General features: G+C 35.9%; 1 protein-coding gene across 2 annotated transcripts in view; it reads right to left on the bottom strand.

Annotated features, from left to right (window-relative positions):
* Positions 1 to 22,947, bottom strand: part of VWC2L (von Willebrand factor C domain containing 2 like) — a 161,640-nt gene that overhangs the window by 122,642 nt on the left and 16,051 nt on the right. The window contains exon 3 of one of the 2 annotated variants that reach the window (XM_059052922.2): positions 13,209 to 13,338. The exons of the other annotated variant lie outside the window; for it this stretch is intronic. Within the exon in view, the coding sequence (XP_058908905.1) occupies positions 13,209 to 13,338 (130 nt within the window). The remainder of the gene's footprint in view (positions 1 to 13,208; positions 13,339 to 22,947) is intronic. 2 annotated transcript variants of the gene reach the window in all.

The raw sequence follows: 22,947 nt of genomic DNA, 5'->3' as shown, positions 1-22,947 counted from the left end.
GGTGTGCATTCATTCATTTGTTCACAAACATATATTTGCACCTACAATGTGTTGCAGGTAGTAGGAATACAACTGTGAACAAAAGAGACAGAAATCTTTGCACGAACTTTGTACTTCTGTGAGCAGGGGGAGACAAGCAACTAAATAAGTAAAATATATACTATTCAGGTGGCAGTAGGTGTGACGGAGAACTAAAAATCAGAGGCCAGGACTGGGAAGTGGTGACTTGGGGTGTTACCGCTCAGCTCATTGCACCATATGGAGATCAGAGTTCCGGGGATGAGGGGTGACTTGGTGGTCCTGGGCTCCTGGTGGGGTCTGAGCTAAGCAGGGAGAAATCAGTCCTAAGTGTCTCGAGCCCGACGATGAGGATGAGGCTGTGACTGCTGGCCAGGGAGGTGTTAGGATCTTTTCAAGAGGACCCAGAATTCTGGATCCCGTCTTTACCAGCGACGTGGGATGTAGAATCCCGAGAAGTTTGGTCTTATCTGTAAGAAAGGGAATCTGTGCCTCAGAGACGAGTTAGATGCTGTTAGATGCTCTTGCTTCAGACCTCTGAAACTTCTGAGGAAGATACAGCAATACCTTCCTGGAGGCCTCCCAGGCTCATCTTGCCCAGTGCTTTAGAAGACATTCAAGTTCAAAGCAGCTCAAGGAACACAGTTTGCACGGCAACCTTGTTTTGTTTTTGTCTGACTACACAAGGTTTACATTAGTATTTAGTGAAGGGGAAAAGGGGTGCCGGTGGATGGACATGGCTTTTCCTGCATCTGAAAAGCCAGAGTTTCTACATGGCAAAGACATGAGGTAAAGGAGGGAACACAGCTTTCTAACGCGTCTACCTCAGGAAGGAGGTTTGGATGAAGCGAAACTCTGCCTTACCTTGTGCCTTCATCATCGGTAGTGACCCATTGGTCCCTGGGCGCCTCTGAGAGCTACACGGATGCCTGGACTGTGTGAACAAGAGCTTGGGGGCCATCATGGAATGGCGGCTGCATGTCCCTGACACGAGCAGCTGTGTTGCTCCCTCAGGGATGCTCTCCCATGGCCAACGACTCAAGCCTCCCTTAGATAAGACTTGGCAAGATCAAATGCCTTGGCTTTCCTGTCAGACCCCACCCCATTCAATTCACTCAGAATCAAAGCCAACTCCAAAGGATTGTACAGATGAAGCTAGTGTAAGCAAAATAAGTATGCATGCAAGAACTTCCCATTTTCCTTTTCTCATTTGAGGGGCATCCAACCATAAATATATTAGTGATCCCAATCGCCCGCCATCATCCACAGTTCAGAGGTGTTTTATTAGAGATTACTGTATACAATCCTAGAAGTCAGCACTATTCTATAAAAACATAGTTGAAGAGAGGCTCAAGAATAAGAGAGAAGGTGGGGTTAAGAATAGAAATGCATGGGCAGTTTGGGGAGATTTATTCAACCCTCTGCCAACCAACTGTTTTTGAACCAGATTATCTGTGAGGTTATATGAATGTGTAAGAATGAGACATTCAGTACATGTGTGTGCATTACCCTTCTTTGGGGCCCGTAGGCTCCCTTTGGGGTGGTGCGCTGAACATCAGAGTAGTACGTGGCACTTGAAGGAGTGAGGTCTACTACTTAACAAGTCTCTTCTCAGCTAGGAGTGTGTGCTTTGTGGGAGGACCAGAACCAACATTCTAGATGATTACATAGGGAAAAAATAGTCCCTAAGCATTTTCTATATGATGAGGAGAAAAAAGAGAAAAGTTCTCATTTTTGCAGATGTTGGCCTTCTTCCCTTCATTTTCTGAAGGACTGGGGGGCCCCGATAATTAAGTAGAGATGCAATTAGCAGGAAATGAATGCGGCATTAATTTTCATTGTGTCAACTTTGTAAAATAATCTTTTTGAAATCTAATTTGCTGATGAATTGAGAGGGAATCCTGTTGGTTTAAGACAACATAAATAAAAATATTTCCTTTTATACTTTGGAGGAAGCTTTATGAAAGCAATAGGAAATGTGGCTCATTAAAATAGCTATTTACAATTACTCTGTTTTGACATCTACTTTATACGAATATGATAATTCTGACTTTCAGTTATGAAGTCAATGAAATGCAGGCTTTGAAACTGCCCTTCATAGGGTATGCTTTCATCACAAATTATTTCAGGGGGTCTGTAGCCAATGGATATGTGCAAGTGCCAGAAAATTTTTCATCTTCAGTGTGTTTGTTTAATGTCTGTGTTTCATTTGTTACTAATTGTCTCCCTAAGAGGAAGTGAGAAAATATCAAATTAAGGTGAAAGACTTGCATCTAATTTTCAAACTTAAAAGGCTTATTTTGCAAAATAGCTTCATGAAAATGTAAATGCATAGACTTAAGTGAATATTTTAACAATTACCCTAATAGGTACATAAAATGGGCAATGATGTTTTCCAAATTCTTTACAAAGAATCTCACAGATAAAGGATTTGAAAGTCAAGTGGTAGAATTATTAGTTGGTTAATTAACTATGGAGTACAAATTATAATAAGGAATCAGTGCAATTTCTAATAAGTGGCAAGTCATTGATTATTAAATCATAAAAATAGAAAAATTTTTACATTATCTTTTTAGAGAATTTTTCTATTTTCTCCTTTAAATAGTAATTTTTTGTGTGTGGTACATGGGCCTCTCACTGTTGTAGCTTCCCGTTGCGGCGCCTGTTCTGGACGCGCAGGCTCAGCGGCCATGGCTCACGCGCTCAGCCGCTCCGCGGCATGTGGGATCTTCCCGGACCGGGGCACGAACCCGTGTCCCCTGCATTGGCAGGCGGACTCTCAACCACTGCGCCACCAGGGAACAGGGAAGCCCCCTAAATAGTTATTTTAAATCACAGGTATGATGCAGATTTGTAGGAAATTTAGAAACTAGGGGCTAGCAAAGGGAAAAAAGGTAAAAATCATTCATTAGCCTACTACTATTCAGAATTATGTGCCGTTAACATTTTGAAGTATTTTCTTCCAGTGTTTTTCTATACATACATTTTCTTTTTAACAAAATTATTTTAAAAATAGTGCTTTCTGGCCTACTAGTTTAATTTAATAATATACTCTGAACATGAATTTTTGTTTGTTTTTTGTGGAGATGTCCTTAAGTTTTTTTCCATGACATCATTTGTAATAATTTTTTAGTAGTTAGTCCATGTAGATACACTATGGTTTTTTAAACAACCTCCTTATTGTCAAATATTTAGGTTTCAGGTTTTCCAAGGTTTTGCTGTTATAAACAACTTTGTAATAAATACCTCTCTATATAACATGTTTATATTCTTATCTGATTATTTATTTTTGATCAATTTCTGGAAGACACATTGCTGGATCAAAGGTCCACACACTTTTACTGCCCTTTAGAGAAGATATGTTGGTTTACACTCTCATCAGTAGTGCTTGAGAGTGCCTTACCTTTCCAAAGTTAATTTAGTAAGAAATTTAAGGATAAATTATATGTTATCTAATTTGAATTTTAATTTTTCCTTTTATAAATTCTTTTTTTTTTAACATCTTTATTGGAGTATAATTGTTTTACAATAGTGTGTTAGTTTTTCCTTTACAACAAACTGAATCAGTTATACATATACATGTGTTCCCATATCTCTTCCCTCTTGCATCACCCTCTCTCCCACCCTCCCTATCCCACCCCTCTAGGTGGTCACAGAGCACAGAGGTGATCTCCCTGTGCTATGCAGCAGCTTCCCACTAGCTATCTAATTTACATTTGGTAGTGTGTATATGTCCCTGCCACTCTCTCACTTCGTCACAGCCCACCCTTCCCCCTCCCCATATCCTCAAGTCCATGCTCGAGTAAGTCTGTGTTTTATTCCCGTCCTACCACTAATCTCTTCATGACATTTTTTTCCCTTAGAGTCCATATATATGTGTTAGCATACGGTATTTGTTTTTCTCCTTCTGACTTACTTCACTCTGTATGACAGACTCCAGGTCCATCCACCTCATTATAAATAACTCAGTTTCATTCCTTTTTATGGCTGAGTAATATTCCATTGTATACATGTGCCACATCTTCTTTATCCATTCATCTGTTGATGGACACTTAGGTTGCTTCCATGTCCTGGCTATTGTAAATAGAGCTGCAATGAACATTTTGGTACATGAGTCTTTCTGAATTATGGTTTTCTCAGGGTATATTCCCAGTAGTGGGATTGCTGGGTCGTATGGTAGGTCTATTTGTAGTTTTTTAAGGAACCTCCATACTGTTCTCCATAGCGGCTGTATCAATTTACATTCCCACCAGCAGTGCAAGAGTGTTCCCTTTTCTCCACACCCTCTCCAGCATTTATTGTTTCTAGAGTTTTTGATGATGGCCAATCTGACCGGTGTGAGATGATATCTCATTGTAGTTTTGATTTGCATTTCTCTAATGATTAATGAGGTTGAGCATTCTTTCATGTGTTTGTTAGCAATCTGTATATCTTCTTTGGAGATATAAATTCTTTATTTGCATTATGTTTAGGAAGACCATCCTGATCCTAAGAGTAAGCTAATGTTTACGTTAAAAACAAATCCCTTTATGATCTCATTTTTTAGATTTAGATCTTTAATCCAACTGATAGTTACTTTTGTATAATGGGTAATACAGGAATGTAATTTCACTTTTGTAAAAAATGATTAACTTTTATTTTTAGAATAACACATTCTTTCATCAGATACTTGGATGTCACCTTAATTGTATGCTAAATTGTGATACAAATGTGATTTACTTTCTGATTTTCTGTTCTATTTATCGATTTATTTTTGTTCCACTATCACACTGTTTAAAACTATTATACCTTTACATATTATTTTAATATATCTGGTAGATTGAATTACCCAAACTTACCAAGTACATTCCTTTTTTTTTTTTTTTAATTTATTTATTTGTTTATTTTTGGCTGCGTTGGGTCTTCATTGCTGCATGGGGGCTTTCTCTACTTCCAGTGAGTGGGGGCTACTCTTCGTTGTGGTGCATGTGCTTCTCATTGTGGTGGCTTCTCCTGTTATGGAGCTCCAGCTCTAGGCACGCGCGGGCTTCAGTAGCTGTGGCACATGGGCTCAGCAGTTAGTTGTGGTGCACGGGCCTAGCTGCCCCGTGGCATGTTGGATCTTCCTGGACTAGGGATCGAACCCACGTCCCCTGCACTGGCAGGCAGATTCCCAGCCACTGCGCCACCAGGGAAGCCCAACAAGTACATTCTTTTTCGTGTAATTAAATTTTACAACTTTTGCCAACTTACAAAAGAAAATTACATTATATGGAAAATTTGATAGATTTCCATTTATCATTAGAAAAACAGCATTCTAACAAATTTCAGTTTTCACATTTAGAAATCAGTTATGGCTCCTTACTATTTAAAAATATAGTTCTTAGTAAGGTTTTGTGACTTTTTAATCTCTCTCTCTCTATATATATATCCTCCACACATTAATATCTATTTTAATGTTTTTAAGTAGCCTATTATCTGTTGATTCTGAGTAGATTTCTATTAGTTTCACAGTTTTGAGCTATTTGAAATTAGTTTAAAATGTATTATATGAGATGAAAAACATAAAGGTAAATAGAAGCTAATAAAATTATAAATCAATAAAAATATTTGAGTATTTAAAGAAAGAAATTATCTCTTTTTGACTATCAACTAATAGAATGTTAAAAGGAAATTTAAATCTATAGTTATTTTTTACAAATTTTCTGATTATTCTTTATTAGTAGTAAACCTGAAGTACAACATAGAAGATGAACAACATTATTTGTCATTTCACAGATCTGTAAATAGAAGTGGAATTGCTGAGATAAAAGATATATGTACTTTAATTTTGACATATGTTGTCAAGTTTCCTTCCATGGGGATTGTACCAATTCATACATTCACCAGTGATGTGAAAGACTGCCTGTTTTACCACAGGTATCAACAACAAAGTAGATTATTAAATTATAGGATATTTGGCCAATCCATAAATAAAAAACTGGCATCAAATTTTAATTTGCATTTTCCTTTTAGCAATTTTTTGTATGTTTTAGGAAATTTTGCTTTTTGTGGAATAACTTTTGAAGTTCTTTGCCCATTTTTAAGATTGAGTTGTTGATGTTTTTCCTTATTAGTTTCAAAGAGATCTTTTTCTATGAGAGACATTAACCCTTAGCAATATAAGATTATTTTTCCCTTAGTTTTTTATTTGTTTACAGTGGTGTTTTATTTGCTTTGTAGAGATTTTTTTATTTGTTTTTAAAATCTAGCCACTTCAGGATTAAAAATCAAATGTCTAGGTTTTCTTCTTGTACTGTTTGGGAAAATAGCTTATATTTAAATCTTTGTTGAATTGAAAGTTTTCTTGAATTATGAAATAATGTAGGACTTTTAAATTATTATTATTATTATTATTTACGCGGGCCTCTCACTGTTGTGGCCTCTCCTGTCGCGGAGCACAGGCTCCGGACGCGCAGGCTTAGCGGCCATGGCTCACAGGCCTAGCTGTGGTGTGGGATCTTCCCAGACTGGGGCACGAACCCGTGTCCCTTGCATGCGGACTCTCAACCACTGCACCACCAGGGAAGCCCTAAAATTATTTTTTTCAGACAACTATCCAGTTGTCCCAACACCATTTCTTCTACAAATTAACTTTCCCCCATTGATTTGAAATGCTATTTTATCTATAGTGTATCAATTTTTATATGTATGTTAGGTCTGTTTATGAAGTTTCTTATATCCCATTGATATCTCTGCATCATGTTCCAATGCCACAATTTTATTTTCATAATATACGTACCTATCCATATATATATATATATATATATATATATATATATATAGAGAGAGAGAGAGAGAGAGAGAGAGAGAGAGAGAGAGAGCGCTCTGTATTCTCATTTTGTACCCTGCTATATTTCTAAATTTTCGTTATAGCAGTTTTTAGTCTATAGTCTTGGGTTTTTCAAGTATACTCTCATATAATATGCAAATGGTAGTAGTTTTGGCTCTCAGTTTTTCTCCTCTGAATTCTTTCTTTTCTAATTATACTAGCTAGTTCATATCTACAATCTGAAATTTTGAATAATAGTGGACAGCCTTGTCTTATTCCTGACTTTATCAAGAATGCCTTTAATATGTACCTATTAAGCATGATTCTGTCTTTTGGGGCTGAGGTAAATATACTTTATATCCACTTAGTCTTATTTTATCAAGAATTTTAGCCATCTTTATATATGTGTATGTATATTTATATAGAAATAATATGATTTTCTCTTGAATTTAGTAATAGGATAAATTATATTAATATAGAGTTCCTAATTTTGAACTATCTTTGTAAACTCCACTTTGTCAGAATGCACAATTATTTTAACCTACTTCTAAATTCTGTTTGCTAACACAAATATACAATCCCTTTCCCACAGTCTCTGAAAACCCAATGTCTTTTCACAATTTTGATACCAAAACTCAACTGAGATTAAAACCTGACCTGAGATGATGGGAGACTCTATATTTATTCCATCTCCTTAGTATAATTATCATATATTTTGTGGCAGAAGGGTTCATGTGACTGATTGAAGAATGCTGCTCTAGACCCATTGGGTGATATAACATATGATCAGGGATTTTGTATTTTAATAGATCCCCATTACTTTTTCTTAGTTTGTAATCTTTGGTTTGTATCAGTATTGTACTTCAGAAAAAAACTGTTCTTGTCTCTCCTCTGGAAGAGTTTAAATGACATTAGAATTATCTTTTCTTTAAAGGTTTGATAGAAACTTTTAACTTATAAAAAATAGTTGTTTGAAAATTCATTCAGTAAAGAGGTCCATGAAATAAAAAGTCAAAGTTCTTTGCTTCTACCTTCTCACTTCTCTTTAGTTACTCTTCTGATCACTGGATAACTGTTAAAAATTTGGCATGTATTCTTACAGAACTTTCCCTATGCTACATACAAACATAATAAAGAAGGGTTTAAAAAATAAAAAGCAAATTTGTTAGTGAGGTTGAATAATTTTTTATATTTTTTGAACATTTCTATTTTATTTGCGAACTGCCTGTTTGTGTACTTTTCTGCTGTTTTTATTATCAACCTGTAAAGATTTAATATTTTAAAGAGATTAACTCTTGTCTCCTCTACTTTTCCCTTTACATTTTTATTCCCTATAAATAATCATTGTTAATATTCTATTGTGTATCCACACTTGGCTCTTTTCCTATGTACATATAAATGTAATATCTATTTAAAATTATATATAAGTTAAAAATAAAAATGTCTTATATATCACTTAAAATGTACAAATTATATATAGAACACATTACTATATTATGTATAAAATATTTGTAGTCTACTATACACTCCTTGCTTATTTTACACAGCAGTGAAAAATGTTAGTAGGATCTTTTTAAAGGCTGCAATATATTTTCACTACTCCATTGAAGTATTATTACATTTTTCCGACTTTTATGCACTTAAAATGCAGTGGAAATTTAGTGCATGAATGTGGGACAAAGTACAAAAAGTAGAACTGCTGACTTTTTTTTTTTTTTTCCAATACGCGGGCCTCCCACCGCTGCGGCCTCTCCCCCCGCGGAGCACCGGCTCCGGACGCGCAGGCCCAGCGGCCATGGGTCACGGGCCCAGCTGCTCCGCAGCACGTGGGCTCCTCCCAGACCAGGGCACGAACCTGCGTCCCCTGCACCGGCAGGCGGACTCCCAACCACTGCACCACCGGCGAAGCCCAGAACTGCTGACTTTAAATTTCTTAAAAGTTGTTCCAACATTTAGTATCTTTGCTGATTTGAGGTATCATCAATCTCAAATTATTATCAATGCAATATTAGTATCTCATTGTTTTAATTTCGATCACCCTGATCCCTTGTGAGGCTAAGTGTATTTTCATATATTTATTAGACATTTGGTTTTCTTTTCTGAATTTTCTTTGTATACCCTTTGCCTATTTTCTTCCCTGTGGAAATCTTTTTCTCTCTTATTTATTTCAAGGGGCTCTTTGTATATTATATGTGTCAACACAAAGCAGCGTTTTACCCAAGCACCTTTAGAAGGCGTTGGATGGCTCTAAAGTCCTCTCTCTTATTTGTGCACTTCCCATCCCTTTGCTGTCTTCTTTCCATTTACCTTTTGGCTAGTCTATTTCCTTCTTTATTTGTATCACTACTAAACTGGAAGAGAGTATGGGATATGAAATTAAATATTTGAACAGGGCTTATGACAACTTCAGTTTAGTTGAAAAGGATATGTAAACTCCTCACTTAATGTGCATGGACGATTTTGTGGGTGATTCCTCTCTACTTCAATTTTTCATGAAGTGACTTTTTTTCCGAACCATGAATAATGACTGACTATATATTCTGACGAAAACAGAGAACTCACTGACATACTGACAGATGAAATGTAAAGAAAAAATGCAGTTAGTCATTTGTATGATCTAATGATCAAATACTTCACTAGTTAAATGAATGGTCAGTTACTGAATATTTGAAATATTTACATGACACTCCAAAATAGAAATATTTTCTTTAAGCAGGTGCTGTGCTAACCTATTTTTCATATTATAAAATCAGAAAACCATAAAGAATATTAATTTCCATGGAAAGGACTGGAGCCGAAAGATAGGCCAAAGTAACACAATCTTGGGGGAAGAAAAACAATCTAGAAATGTTAAATCTTTCAGGAAGGCATTTGAATTGCTAGCTCATGAAGATGTATAGAGAAGGAAGAAGCAGATGCTTAATAAAATTGTTTAAAACAATAAATCCCTATATCAATCACCATAATCCTCCCCAAATAAAAAATTACTTTCCTCCTTCTCCTCCTGTTTTGTGTGTGCCCAGCCATTCACATCTTTCCTTAATGTTTCTATTGTATTTTATTCAGATTAAATTAATAGACTTTTCTTGGTGCTAAACTAACTTTAATAAGAATGGAGTCTTTTTAATGGCTTGGCTATATTTATTGATAACCACTGGAAAATCTTGCTTGAGGTAACCATTGAGACGAATAAATTAAAAATTTTCTTTCTTTTTTTTTTTTTTTACATCATTAGAGGAAAATTTTAGAAGTATAAGTCTTTATTCTTACAAATTATATTATGGAGAATAAAGAGGCTATCATTATTTATCTAGGGATCAGATTATCTTGCACTTTATAATATTAAAAATACTTATTTGTAAGGGCAATTGTTACATTTTTATTGGTAAAACTACTGTTTTCTGGGAAAACTTCATATACCTACATATATATCATTGTACTTCCTTTTTTTTTTTTTTCTTGCTCTAATCTGAGAACAAAGAACAAAGATTTTGATATTAGCTGAATACTGTTTGTGGTAGATTCTATTGCTTTAAACTTTCATTTTATATCTTTAATGTCTCTTGCTCTTGGCAAGTTATAATTCAGGAAGGCAGAAAAATCAATCTTAGTATGAAGAAAGAGTTTGGCAGCCAAGATAGTCTGCATTTGTGCAAACTAAATTTTTTCAACATTTATGAAGATTTAAGAAAATATAGAAAATATTATAGGACTGTTTACAAATTAGGATCTATTGCCTCTACCTTGAATCCTGAGGGTAGATGTTTATCTTCTGGTTGGTTTTTTTTCAAAATCTAAGAAAATAGTACAATGCTTTAAAAATAGTTTACACTATACTGGGCAAATGAATCTTGTCATTTAGAATCAGATAGTCTTATCATGTGTTAGAAATTTAAGAAATGTTCGAGTTATATTCTGTCAGAGTAAACATCTATTTCCTCCCTGGCTCTTCTGCACATGGGTCATCTGTTTCTGTTTTCTGAACTCAGAATGAGAGTCAGCAAGCATTGGGGCTCAGTCCGCTCACTCAAAAATACTGGTACATGGTCATAAGGATTCTCCAGCAGGTCCTCTATACGTTCTTCTTTGACAATGATTACACTTTACTTTTGGGGCATAAGGGACTAATTAGGGGCATTTAATAATAAAAAAGATAACATGTCATAATGTTATATTACATCCAGAATTAGTCTTTGGGCTAATTTTAATTCAGGTTAATTTTCCTTATTTAAAAAAGAAAAAAAAGTTTGCTTGGAAATGGCAAAAGGGAACAGAAATGGTTGTTTTGTAGTGCTTCATGAACAAAAAATCGGAAAACCTAACTAATATATTTTGCTCTCTCAACATATGTTTTTCAGGAATACTAATGGGTTACTAATTAATTACCTAATTAATCGAACAATTAAAGTTCATTCATTATATATTTTTGTACAAAGAGAGTTTCATTCTAGGACAGATTTCTATTCTGGTATGTGACAGAAATAGGATAATCTTGGGTGATATAAAATTCAGTGTAACTAGTTTGTAGTGGCTGATTTAACATTTGACATAGACATCAACTCTGGATATACTATTGGTTTGGGTGGGGAGTACCTAGGATGACGTGGCAGATGCATGTGTAAAACTTGTATTCTAAATATACAGTCTAGCATGCTTTAATTCTCTGAATATTCTGAGTATGTCCAGATGAGAGTTTTTAACTTTCGGTGTAGTTTTGTTTACCCTAAATGTGTAACATAGCCAACCAGGGCCTTCCAGGGAAGACAAAATCCTCAAGGACCTGTTTAGACAGTTGCTTCTAGAAAAAAATGGTCTTTAGTCAAAGACTTGTCAATCCTATTTTTAAAGATTGATTAGGTAGCTGATTTTTTTCTTCCTTCTGTCCTTGGAGAAAATGAAAAATAACAGGTGCTCTTCTACTTTAGACTAACCGTTCATATACTTTATGACAGTTAGGTCTCCCTGGCACCTTCTCTTTTCCAGGACAAATTATGCAAACTCCTTCAGTCTGTCCTCATAGGTCCTATTTTTCAACCATTAAATCATCTTATTTTTCTTCCCTGTATCTTTTCCAGTTTCTTCAATGTCCTTTTAAAAATATAAAGTCTTAAATTTGATATCTTTGCATATATTAGATCGGCCTGAACTTCAGGAGGATATTTATCTCCACCTTCTAAGTCAGAGATATGCTCACTATGACACACGTCAGTTGGATGAGAGGGATAAGAAGAAAAAGAGAAGCCAGGTGTGCAGTAATATTAGACTCAAGAGATTTACACAATCAGAAATAATAAAAACTGTGCCTGAAGAAATGTCATAAGTGTTCTTTATAAGTCATTTGAGAAGATACCAAAACACTACAAGTATTATAAAAACAATCAGAGTTGCTTGTGTTTTTTCTTTGGCTAAATAACCTGATACCTCTTTTCACTAATTATAATTCTGCAAGAGAAAAAGATTAGTAGGTGATCTCACATAATGCCAAATTCTGGACAAAAAAATGTGTAATAGAGAAGATGAGAGCTGCTAATTCAAGGAAAGGCATATAAGGATTCAGCATTACAGTGACCTCAGCTTAATTAAAAGCTAGAACTACTTTTTCAAGCATATATTAATGCCAAGTGGGGGCATTTGTGGAATGTTACACAGTGAAGCTGTGTTTTTTGGTTGGCATATGACCAGTAGCAAGAGTGTGATTTTGACTTTGCTGATATGCTGTCCTGGGTTAATGGCATTGCATTGTCTTCTCTGCAGCCTCACTTGGATTTTGGGTGATTGGCATGCCATAGTCATTTCAACCTCTCCATCCTATGAGGGCCAAAAGGAACCCATAAATTTATAAGCCAAGTTCTCCTCTATAGCAATTACTCTGAGAGCAGGTTTCCATTGTAATAAAAACCTAGAATAAAAGCCCTAAACTTTCTAGTCTTCTTTACTTCAACTTAAGTGTATGAGTAATTGAATTCTGTAATTCTTTGATAACTTTAAGCCTAAAGTCTTATCTGTGCCCAAAACAAAATACCTGGCATTAATCCTACTCTCTGTCCCAGGTTATGCACTAGGAACCGCTTCATAGCCTCCACAAGAGAGAAATTCAGTCACTATAAAAAGATGGTACTGCATTCTTTCCAAAATTCTCCGTAGAGATCAACAATAAATAATAGGGACCACAACAAAGTCAGCTTATAAGAGCTTTAATTCTCCAGCTGGAAAGTTTCACGATTCACCCATTGCTGGCTTATTTTCACTTTAAGATGGGATAAAAATATTAATTGGCCATGCCCACATTGAAAACCCACAGTCAGATCTTAGAGGGCTTTTGCATCGAATGGTGTGCAGTGGTGGAATATCTGTATTTTGCACTAACCCCTCTTTGAAAGCTAATGCAGTATGGTCTTACCATTTTTGCAGACAGGACAACATTGTTCTGGTTCATAGACTGGGTTGACACACTCAGGAACTGCGCAGTCTGCTACAACACAGTGAACTTCATTGCTGGGCTCACAGCGACACCATTCACATGGAGAGGGCTAGGAACAAATCTAAAATTAGCCCCTTTTCTCCTATAACTTAATGCTTGCACATTCATATGCTGTCAGAAGACAAAACATCAGTGTTTATATTGGCTTTACTGTAATAACTCCATTTACCATGTGTATGATCACTCTTCCCCCATGGAAGGCCACCTGGACATCCAAGCAAAGTTGGGTTGCCATGTGCAGCTCAGGTTGCCATGAGCAACCAGAGTGCTCATGTATGACTTTTCTTATGTCTTATATTCCTACTTTTCAAAGAAAGGTTTGGACAACAAATATGTCACCACCTCCTGGTTTGGTTTCCAGATGCACTTATTGCTCTGCCTTCCTCTGGTAAACGGGAATGACACTGGAGCATGTGAAATAAGTTTTTGCCATTTTTCATTTTATTTCCTAAGAAAGAAAAGGATTACTGAGAAAGAAGAAAATAGTAAATGGAGATCTGTACCCTTGGTAGAAACTCCTTTTCAAGCTAACCTAGACTCTAAAGGGCATTTTTTTTCCAATGCGAATTTTAGAGGAGATTGCATTTGGGATCCAAACATCCAGGTACTGCCTCTTGAATGATTTAGTGAATACCTTTCATCTTGCCTGCTTGCTTTTATGAATGGACTAAAACTGATTGACTTTAAAAGTCCCTATTGAAGAGTCAGAGACTCTAAAACTGGAATTGAACAGTGATGAATTGAGAGAAAAGAATTAAAAAGCAGAAAATTTTCATCTTCACAATACTTACCAACCAAGAATGAGTTTGGGGTTTTGTGTTTCCTTTCTAGAAACTTTCTATACCACAAATAATCTAAAGCAGTGGCCACTCTGTGACTATCTCATCCTTTATACTTTCTAGGTTTCCCTTCTCATAAAACAGAAATTGAGAATTCTGGAATGAGAACTTAGAGGTCTCAGAAGTTATACAGGTCTATACTTCTCAAAACAAGCAATTTGTTCCTGGAAAATTCTGTCTCCAATTCTGTGCCACAGGGCCACAGTGCCTCACTTCAAAATTGTGTTAATTAAAGTCCACAGCCTTTATCTCAGTGACTACTGTCCATAATGCCTTCCAGCTCTTGTTTCTTCATGAGCTTGACAGTTTGGGTAATATCAATGTTTCTTGACTCAGGTGGTCTGTGAGAGTGGAAGCCTTTCAAACTAATTATTTTTAAATTAATTTTCTCTTCGCTTTCTGCTTGAAGAATGATGGTCTAGCTTTCAATGAACTATTTTACTTTCAAATTTAGTAGAAACAAGAGAATTAACCATAGAATCTGTGGAAGAAATATTGCTATTTCTTAGCATGGTCAGTAAGTTTATTGAAGAGTACAGTTAAGCTCTTTACCATGTGGTTGAGTTGTGTTAAGTATTCCAGAAAAATCTACTGGATCATCCCAAGGGCGGGAAGTTGCCTGAAGCTCCCTCCACTGAAAACCTCAGTAAATTAAGGAAAGGTTTGTTACCACAACACATTATTTGATGAAGGAAATCTTGAGTGAGGAAACAGCGTGAGAAATGGATATTCAAGCTGCTATACTGCCTCTTATTTTGCAAGTCCCTTTGTGATATCTTAAATTCCCAAGCAAAATTGTCAGAGGTGTCTCCCTGTTCTTGATTAGTCGCAAAGAAGTATTTTTGCACAGCCTTCTGAAGTACAGCAAGGACTTGGCCTGCATTTATTACTAACATGAGAGCAAAAGGGAGTAGCTCATCTTGTTTCTGCACCTTGCTCTTCCACAGCTGTGATTGTTCTTGCTGTTTCCCTTCTAGCCGAAGGAGGGGCTGATCTATGCAACTCTAGTGGACTGATTTGGGCACTAAAAATCCCAAAGAGCCCCTAGATTTTCCAATGCAAAATGTCGACCTCAATGTAACTCTGGTCCTTGAGAAAGATTTGTTGGATTATTAGATTCCCATCACAGACTGAGGAAGAACACCATTCTGACTCAAACAATGTTTTTGAACATTATTAACTACTGGGTATCATGCTAGAGCAATTTACTTATATCAACTTACTTATTTTTCATAATAACCCTATGAAAGAAGATTTGTTATTATCTCCATCTCACAGATAAGGAAATAGTCTGAGAGAGGTTCAATAGCTTTCCCAGGTCCTGTACGTAGTGGGAGAAAGGGCAGGATTTGAATCCAGGCATCCTAACTGCTATATGGTACTGCCACGTGATAGCGAGCATGGCTATTCTGTGTACTCCCATCTGAGTGGTTTAGTGTCCAATGTGTTGTACACTTCTTCAGGCAGACCAGATCCATAGGAATAACCATTAGCAGCTGAATGATTGATTTATAGAGGATAGATACTTCCTGTTAAAGAGAATTACACTAACTAGGGTAGTTAGTGCATAGATTATTATGGAGCTGTAGAGCTTTTAAACTTTTTGCAAATGTGAGTTCGTAGAAAATTGTAATAGGCTGAAGTTAGGTTGCCATGAGGCTCATGTTCTTGGGGACTTTGGCACCTTCAAGTCTTGTAACCTGGTAGCTACACTCATGGTAGTTATCTGGGAGAAGGAATAACAGATAATGGTCCAGTAAAGACTCCGGGGCCTCTGCCTGAAATCAGCGGAGGCTGGATGTGTATACACTGGAGTCCTGAGAAATACTCTGAAGAAGAACGAAGACGATAAGGCTTAGTGATAAAAGGATGCCAGAGTTTTAAAAGGGATTTTGAGTAATGAGAAACATAAATTAGAAAAATTATAGACTATCACCCTAGCCATTGGCAACTTCTCATGAATCCTTCCTTGAACCTGGCTTTATTCATATACCAGTCTCTCTCTTCTTGGCCCAGAATCTCTTGTCAGAAACATGTTATTTCCTCTTTTGTTATCATGCAGTTGTTTTTAGAAAGAATGCCTCTGTTACAGCCCATTTCTTCTCATCTCAAGCCTCTGTGTGCCTGCCTCCAGCACTCCAAACACTCTATAAAATTTAATCTACTGACCTCACACTAAAGCCCCCTCCGTCCTCTCCAGCCTCACCAAGTCTCTTTCCTTTCATAAACTGCCCAGTTTGCATATCATTGTTTTCTTGCCTCGCTTGACTTCCTCCACCACCCCTGCTTCCCACTGTGCTTCTAAAAAGGTGTTGCTTATACAGCCAGAAGTTCCTAGGGGTGAGCAGTGTGCTACTTTGACATTAACATTACCGTAAAAATCCTTCACATTTATTTACATTACCGTAAAAACCCTTCCCACCTTACAGCATAAAACTCTGAAAGGTTTGATGCTTTGAATAAATCTGTACATCTTAAGTACTGAGCTGGTTACAAATTTCCTTTTATCAGGCTCTTGAATGTGATAGCTATAGATTAAATCTGAAAATATGGCCTGTAAAACGAAAGATTAAACAATAAGGCTATCCTTAGGGGAACAGAGAACACTGGAACAAGTACTTGAGAAAAAATTATTCTTACTAGCTTTTTTTTTTTTTTAAAGAACATGTGAAATTATGACCAGTACATGGCTTTTGTGAGTTAGAGATCTGGTCAGTAAGATGATTAAATGACACCATCCTAAAATTTTATACACGGAAAATCTTTTTCTAAGAAATCTCACAGAGCATTTTATTTCAGTGAAAGCTTTGAAAAATAAAGTAACATTCAATATATATACAAACATTAACAAATAATTAACATTATTTTAAATTATTTGTTAACAATTAACAAATTATTTGTTAACGAATTTGTTAAAAAGTTATTAATGTTAATACAAACATTAACAAATAAATAATTATTTGTTAATGTTTGTATAAGGTGATCTGAATATTATATGTCTGTTATGAATCTGTATGCCTTTAGCTTAGTGTTTTTTGAATATCTAACGTGGGACTCTGTTTAAGGAGAAACCATATATTTTATCTGTAGTTCTCACTGTCACTGAATATATTTGCATGGCAAATCCAAATGCTGTCCCAGCTGTTCCTAAACTTCAAGGGGTTTCCTGCTAGATACATATTTATTTTAAAATTAATAGAATAAAACGGGGCTCTTTCTAAAATATTGGTTTAAGTGACTAGAATTCAAATCTTCCTCCTTGGTATTAGAATGGAAACATGGCAATACACCTCCTTTAAACGATGGTTCACTTCTGAAGACCTTGAAGCTGAAATCCCAATGCCACTGAGTGTGACTTTTGAGAATTCTCGGAGAATTGGAATTCCTGAATCCCAGAATCCAGGAAACAGTAGAATGCTCCGCAATTTAAAAATGCAAAAATGTAGCCTGAGAACTCATAACTTAGATTAGCAGAGTGACTGAATAACTCCAGAACAACAATCAAATATGTTCTTTGTGAGAATTTGGAATTTAATGGGGTCATCAAGCGTTAACATAGGATTATTAGAACGTGTTATTGGAGACTGGTTGCAAGGAAGTTCCCAGATGTTTATAGAAAATACACCCTTGTACTCCGAATACAATGAGACTTACTTATCCATACCTGAGGAGAGGCTGGATGTTTGGTCCACACAGTAATACCTCATGGCATTGTTATTTATGTGATGGCTGTTACTGGCATTTTGCATGTAGGGTGCCTGGGAGGAAATGGCCACAGTCTGTAAGGTTTGTTATACAAATTCAGACCTCAAAGTGACAAGGGACATGGCAGTGTTCAGCTTACTATTTTAATTTGGTAAGGCTTCAGATAACAACACTCTTACAAGTTAAGGAATTCTAAATTAGGAAAAACTGAAAAAAAAATTTTCATTTTGTTGGCTTCGTTTCAGTGGCTGTGGTATCATGGTTAAAAGCAAGTTCTCTAGAGCCTTAGGACTTGAGTTCTAGTCTCAGATGCTTTACTTTAGTTGTGAATCCTGGGAAAATTACATAGCCTTTCTGTGCATTAGTTTCTTAATTTATAAAACAAAAGAATAACAATATTACCGGCCTCACAGAGTTACTGGGAAGCACATAAAATATGTAAGAAATATAACATTATTATTATAACTCACTTGCATACTTAGCTAGTGATGGCTTTCTGAAAAATAATTCAAAAAATATAAAATTGGAAGCACACAACTGTATTTAAAGAATATTCAGGTTATTTCTCTTATTCGAAGTAGTATATGATTGCAGAGGTGGTTGCAATAGAGTTTTAAAGGACTTGGTTTGGTGGGGAGATTTGTGAACTAATAGAATTAATCATGTCAGAAACACACTGAAGAAAAATTCTTATTAGAAGCCTCTAGATAATGAGTAATTGTGAAAGGTTAAAATGACCATTATAAATCACTCAGAAAAAAAAAAAGTCAACAAACCTATTTTCTTTTATTGAAGTCTCATCATTTAAGTGTCAACTCAAATGCCCTCTCTCCAGGGAGCTCTTAGATGACTATTCCTCCGTCATCTTTCTCCAACACATTGCCCATTCAGTGCTCTCGTCAGTTTATGAAATTACCTTATTGGTTTGCTTATATTTGTTTATTTTTATCTGCCTTCCCCATAGTTTATAAGCTCCTTATAGTATACTGTTCTTGGCTGTATTCTTGGCACCAAGAAGATATCTTAGTACATAATAGATACTCAAGAAATCTTTGTTAACATATACGTAATTAATTATGCATATTCTACGTTTTCTTATTTGTTAAACCATACCTCTGGGCAGTTTCACCTGTGTTTATCATACATGGATAGGATTGTGATTCAATAAGATGTTTGCATTTTACTTAAATGTTGTAAAGGGCACTTTGAGGGTGAAAGGTTTCTGATTATGAGTCATGAAATAAATATTTGGATTTTGGCATTATCGCAATGAACAATAATCTTACTTTCTATAGGTAATTTGAAATTCCTTGAATATCCATCATGTGGATCACCAGTTAAGTCAATTTTCAAGCACTCCACTGACTAGACTAGCAGTTGATGATTACAGACTTTTACCGCATTAGAAAATACCATGATAACTAAGATGAGAATACATGTAGAGGTATTGTTAAAGGATCTAAGAAAAAGCTAGCCTCATTTTATAGTGTGTGTCAAGTTTAATGGTTACTTATTAAACAAAATGATTTTCGTATATTATAAAATATTTTTCAGAAAGAAGCCCTGATTTTTTTTTTTTTTTATTGGAGTATAGTTGCTTTACAAGGTTGTGTTAGTTTCTGCTGTACATTGAAGTGAATCAGCTGTATGAAAAACTATATCCCCTCCCTCCTGTACCTCCTTCCCCCACCCCATCCACCCATCTAGGTCATCACAGAGCACCGAGCTGAGCTCCCCGTGCTATACAGCAGGGTCCCACTAGCTCTCTATTTTACACATGGTAGTGTATTGATGTCAAACCTAATCTGTGAGTTCATCCCTCCCTCCCCTTCCCACCCTGTGTCCACACGTCTGTTCTCTATGTCTGCATTTCTATTCCTGTCCTGCCCTGATTTTAAACATGTCCTTTTTCCTAAAGGATGAGTTAAAGTACAAAATCCAACAAAACACATGCTGAATATTCTGAGAAACAAAACTTGATTCCTAGAAAGTCCTCTGTGAATATTGTTGAAGATTGAATGGATGGATACATAAATGGATAGGATATATTCTTTTTTTTTTAACATCTTTATTGGAGTATAATTGCTTTACAATGGTGTGTTAGCTTCTGCTGTATAACAAAGTGAATCAGCTATATGTATACGTATATATCCCCATATCTCCTCCCTCTTGCGTCTCCCTCCCACCCTCCCTATCCCACCCCTCTAGGTGGTCACAAAGCACCGAGCTGATCTCCCTGTGCTATGCGGCTGCTTCCCACTAGCTATCTATTTTACGTTTGGTAGTGTATATGTGTCCATGCCAATCTCTCACTTCGTCCCAGCTTACCCTTCCCCCTCCCCGTGGCCTCAAATCCATTCTCTACATCTGCGTCTTTATTGATAGGATATATTCTAAGTGCCAAGTTTTAGCACAGTAACTATATCAATGGCTTTCCTTCTGCCCAAGTGATAGTGGGCCTTGGATCCACGCGGCACTCCATTTCTTTGATAACGGGCAAAAATTTTCAGAGAGAACATAGTGCAGAGTGCTTTTCCAAAAACTTCTTATTAAACAACTATTTAAAATCTGATCTCTACCAAGGAAATGATTCTGCTTTAAGAAGCACTCTTCTCTTAGAGATAATTTATGGCATAAATTTCATCACTTTATGGAACAAATCTCATTACTTTCAGACTCTATGAGAAATTTGGAAGACTCTATTTAAAAGTTGCTGATGCCTGTCAGAAATCTCACTGTTCACTTCATTAAAATATACATTAAATTACAGAGTACAAGAGTGTTTAACATCCACTGCCAATCCTGTAGCCAGTAACTTGCATGTGGCAGATGTCACCTAATAATCAATGGGTCCAATGGATTTTAACCAAAATTCACAATCATCTGAAATAAGACCCATTGTGTCCCTGATTAAAATGCCCCACATTGTACTATGCCTAATGGGATTGTGGTGACCTCTTCAGTGATCTGTCCTATTGATTGGAGCATATTTGAAACACTGAGGTTTTAAGTCTAATCAATGTATGGACATAGAGCTGGAACTTCTTTATGAATTTCAATACTGCTGAAGCAAATAAAAAAACAGATGTATAGATTTTTTTTATAATCACCTCCATTGGTCAGCAAATGTGTATGATTGTATCATTTGAGTAACAAGTTAAGTAGTAGATATTCTTTCTGAGAAGTTGGTATTTTGATAATATATGCTGGAATATTATTTCTAGGGTGTCTGTCAAAAACTACTTCATGCTTGTTGAAAACACAAACATTTCAGTGAAGCAGTTGTAAGGAGTGCACATAGCTTTGCCCATGTAGATACAGTAAACTAGGTAGGTAATAAACTAAAATTCAGAAATGATATAAATTTTAAAAATTATTTATTCAGCATATGTATTAAATGTATATTATACACAAGATAATATATATAAGGTATACTAAGATGAACTCCATAGCTAGCCTTCCCTCAATAAATGGCAATAGTGACAATCTAGATGTCTATAAAAATAAATTTTGAGTTTTTAAATCAATTGATTATTTATAAGAATAACTGATGGTACTATTATAATGGAAGACAATTATTAAATTTAATCCTTCTACTCATTTGCATTTACTCTGAGCTAATGTAAAACACAAGAATATTGCAAAAACAGTTGATGAAATACCCAGTCTAAAATTATTATCAAGTACAGAAAGTTTACTCATTCCTGAAAACTCATTATTATAGTTGCAACACAACAATGACATTATATTAATGGGGTTTTTTTTCTCTAAAATATTTTCTTCTAAAAGTTATATAAATATATTTTGGCATTTGTTTTAAGGACAGGCAACTCTACAATTATATATTGCCTATTCTGATAAACTGATGGTATACAGAACCATTGTTTTAATCTGAGTATTTTCAAGGAGTTTTATTACAATAAAATATAGCTTTTTCTGAAAAATGAAGACCAGCATAGAGAAAAATAAAATATAGATAAGGAGAAGGTAAGCAAAAACCACTCTTCAGTTGCAATCACAGATGTATTTTTTTAAGTAGGCAAATGCACACTTAAGAAATATCGGTGTGTATTTAAGAGGACAATAAAGGATGTTTTAGTTGCCTCTAAGATCTTCAAAGGAGAACCCAAAGGTGTAGACAGAGGCTAGCAGATTAAAGATAAAGATTTTGTTAAAGTATTGATATCACACATATACTTGTGAAATAGCCTAGAAAAGCAGCAGTCTGTAGTTCTTCGCTGATACTCTGGATTGATAATTGCTTTTAGCACGAAGATCTTTGACAGATAACTGAATATTTCAAGTACAGCCTGTATGTCTCCATGCTAAGGATGTTCCATTTATTACCCATGTATGCAACAAGGGAAAAGTGAGCAACTGCATAACTTCAAAACTTTCCTGGGGCTTCCCTGGTGGCGCAGTGGATGAGAGTCCGCCTGCCGATGCAGGGCACACGGGTTCGTGCCCCGGTCCGGGAAGATCCCACATGCCGCGGAGCGGCTGGGCCCGTGAGCCATGGCCGCTGAGCCTGCGCGTCCAGAGCCTGTGCTCCGCAACAGGAGAGGCCACAACAGTGAGAGGCCCACGTACCGCAGAAAAAACAAAAAAACAAAACAAACAAAACAAAACAACAAACTTTCCTGTTGACACTGTGAAGGACAGACTGTTGATATCAGTTAAAAGCCTATCATCTACAACAGCATTAAAATAAGGTCATGTGTGGGTGGGGGAGAATACATCACCGTGAGAATTCTACAATGTGAAAGTTCACGTAAGAGACAAATACGATCAGTTCTATTCTACAGGAAACACTGAGCGAAGGTGATAACAGAGAGGGCCATAAACTCTAGCCTTCTAGCCTTGCATGGATGATACTGAATTCACGGTTTTTCAGGGTCTGCGGGATGGGAGTTATAGGCACTCCTATACAAAAATCTATTTGTATTGGGAATGCCGATCAGATTATTACTTAACAAATCTTTTCTTCATTTTCCATTTACTAGTAATATTCTTTTCCATGTTATAAAGAGAGTAATTAAAAATAAAGTGCTTTATAATTGCTAATATTAAAATATTTTCTTTTAAGTCCAAACTGCAATTTCCTACTGTATTTT

The sequence above is a fragment of the Kogia breviceps genome, chromosome 2, assembly GCF_026419965.1.
Source record: "Kogia breviceps isolate mKogBre1 chromosome 2, mKogBre1 haplotype 1, whole genome shotgun sequence".
Taxonomy (NCBI): Eukaryota; Metazoa; Chordata; class Mammalia; order Artiodactyla; family Physeteridae; genus Kogia; species Kogia breviceps.
The sequence above is the reverse complement of the archived record's forward strand: the minus strand, read 5'-3'. Positions and strand labels throughout refer to the sequence as shown.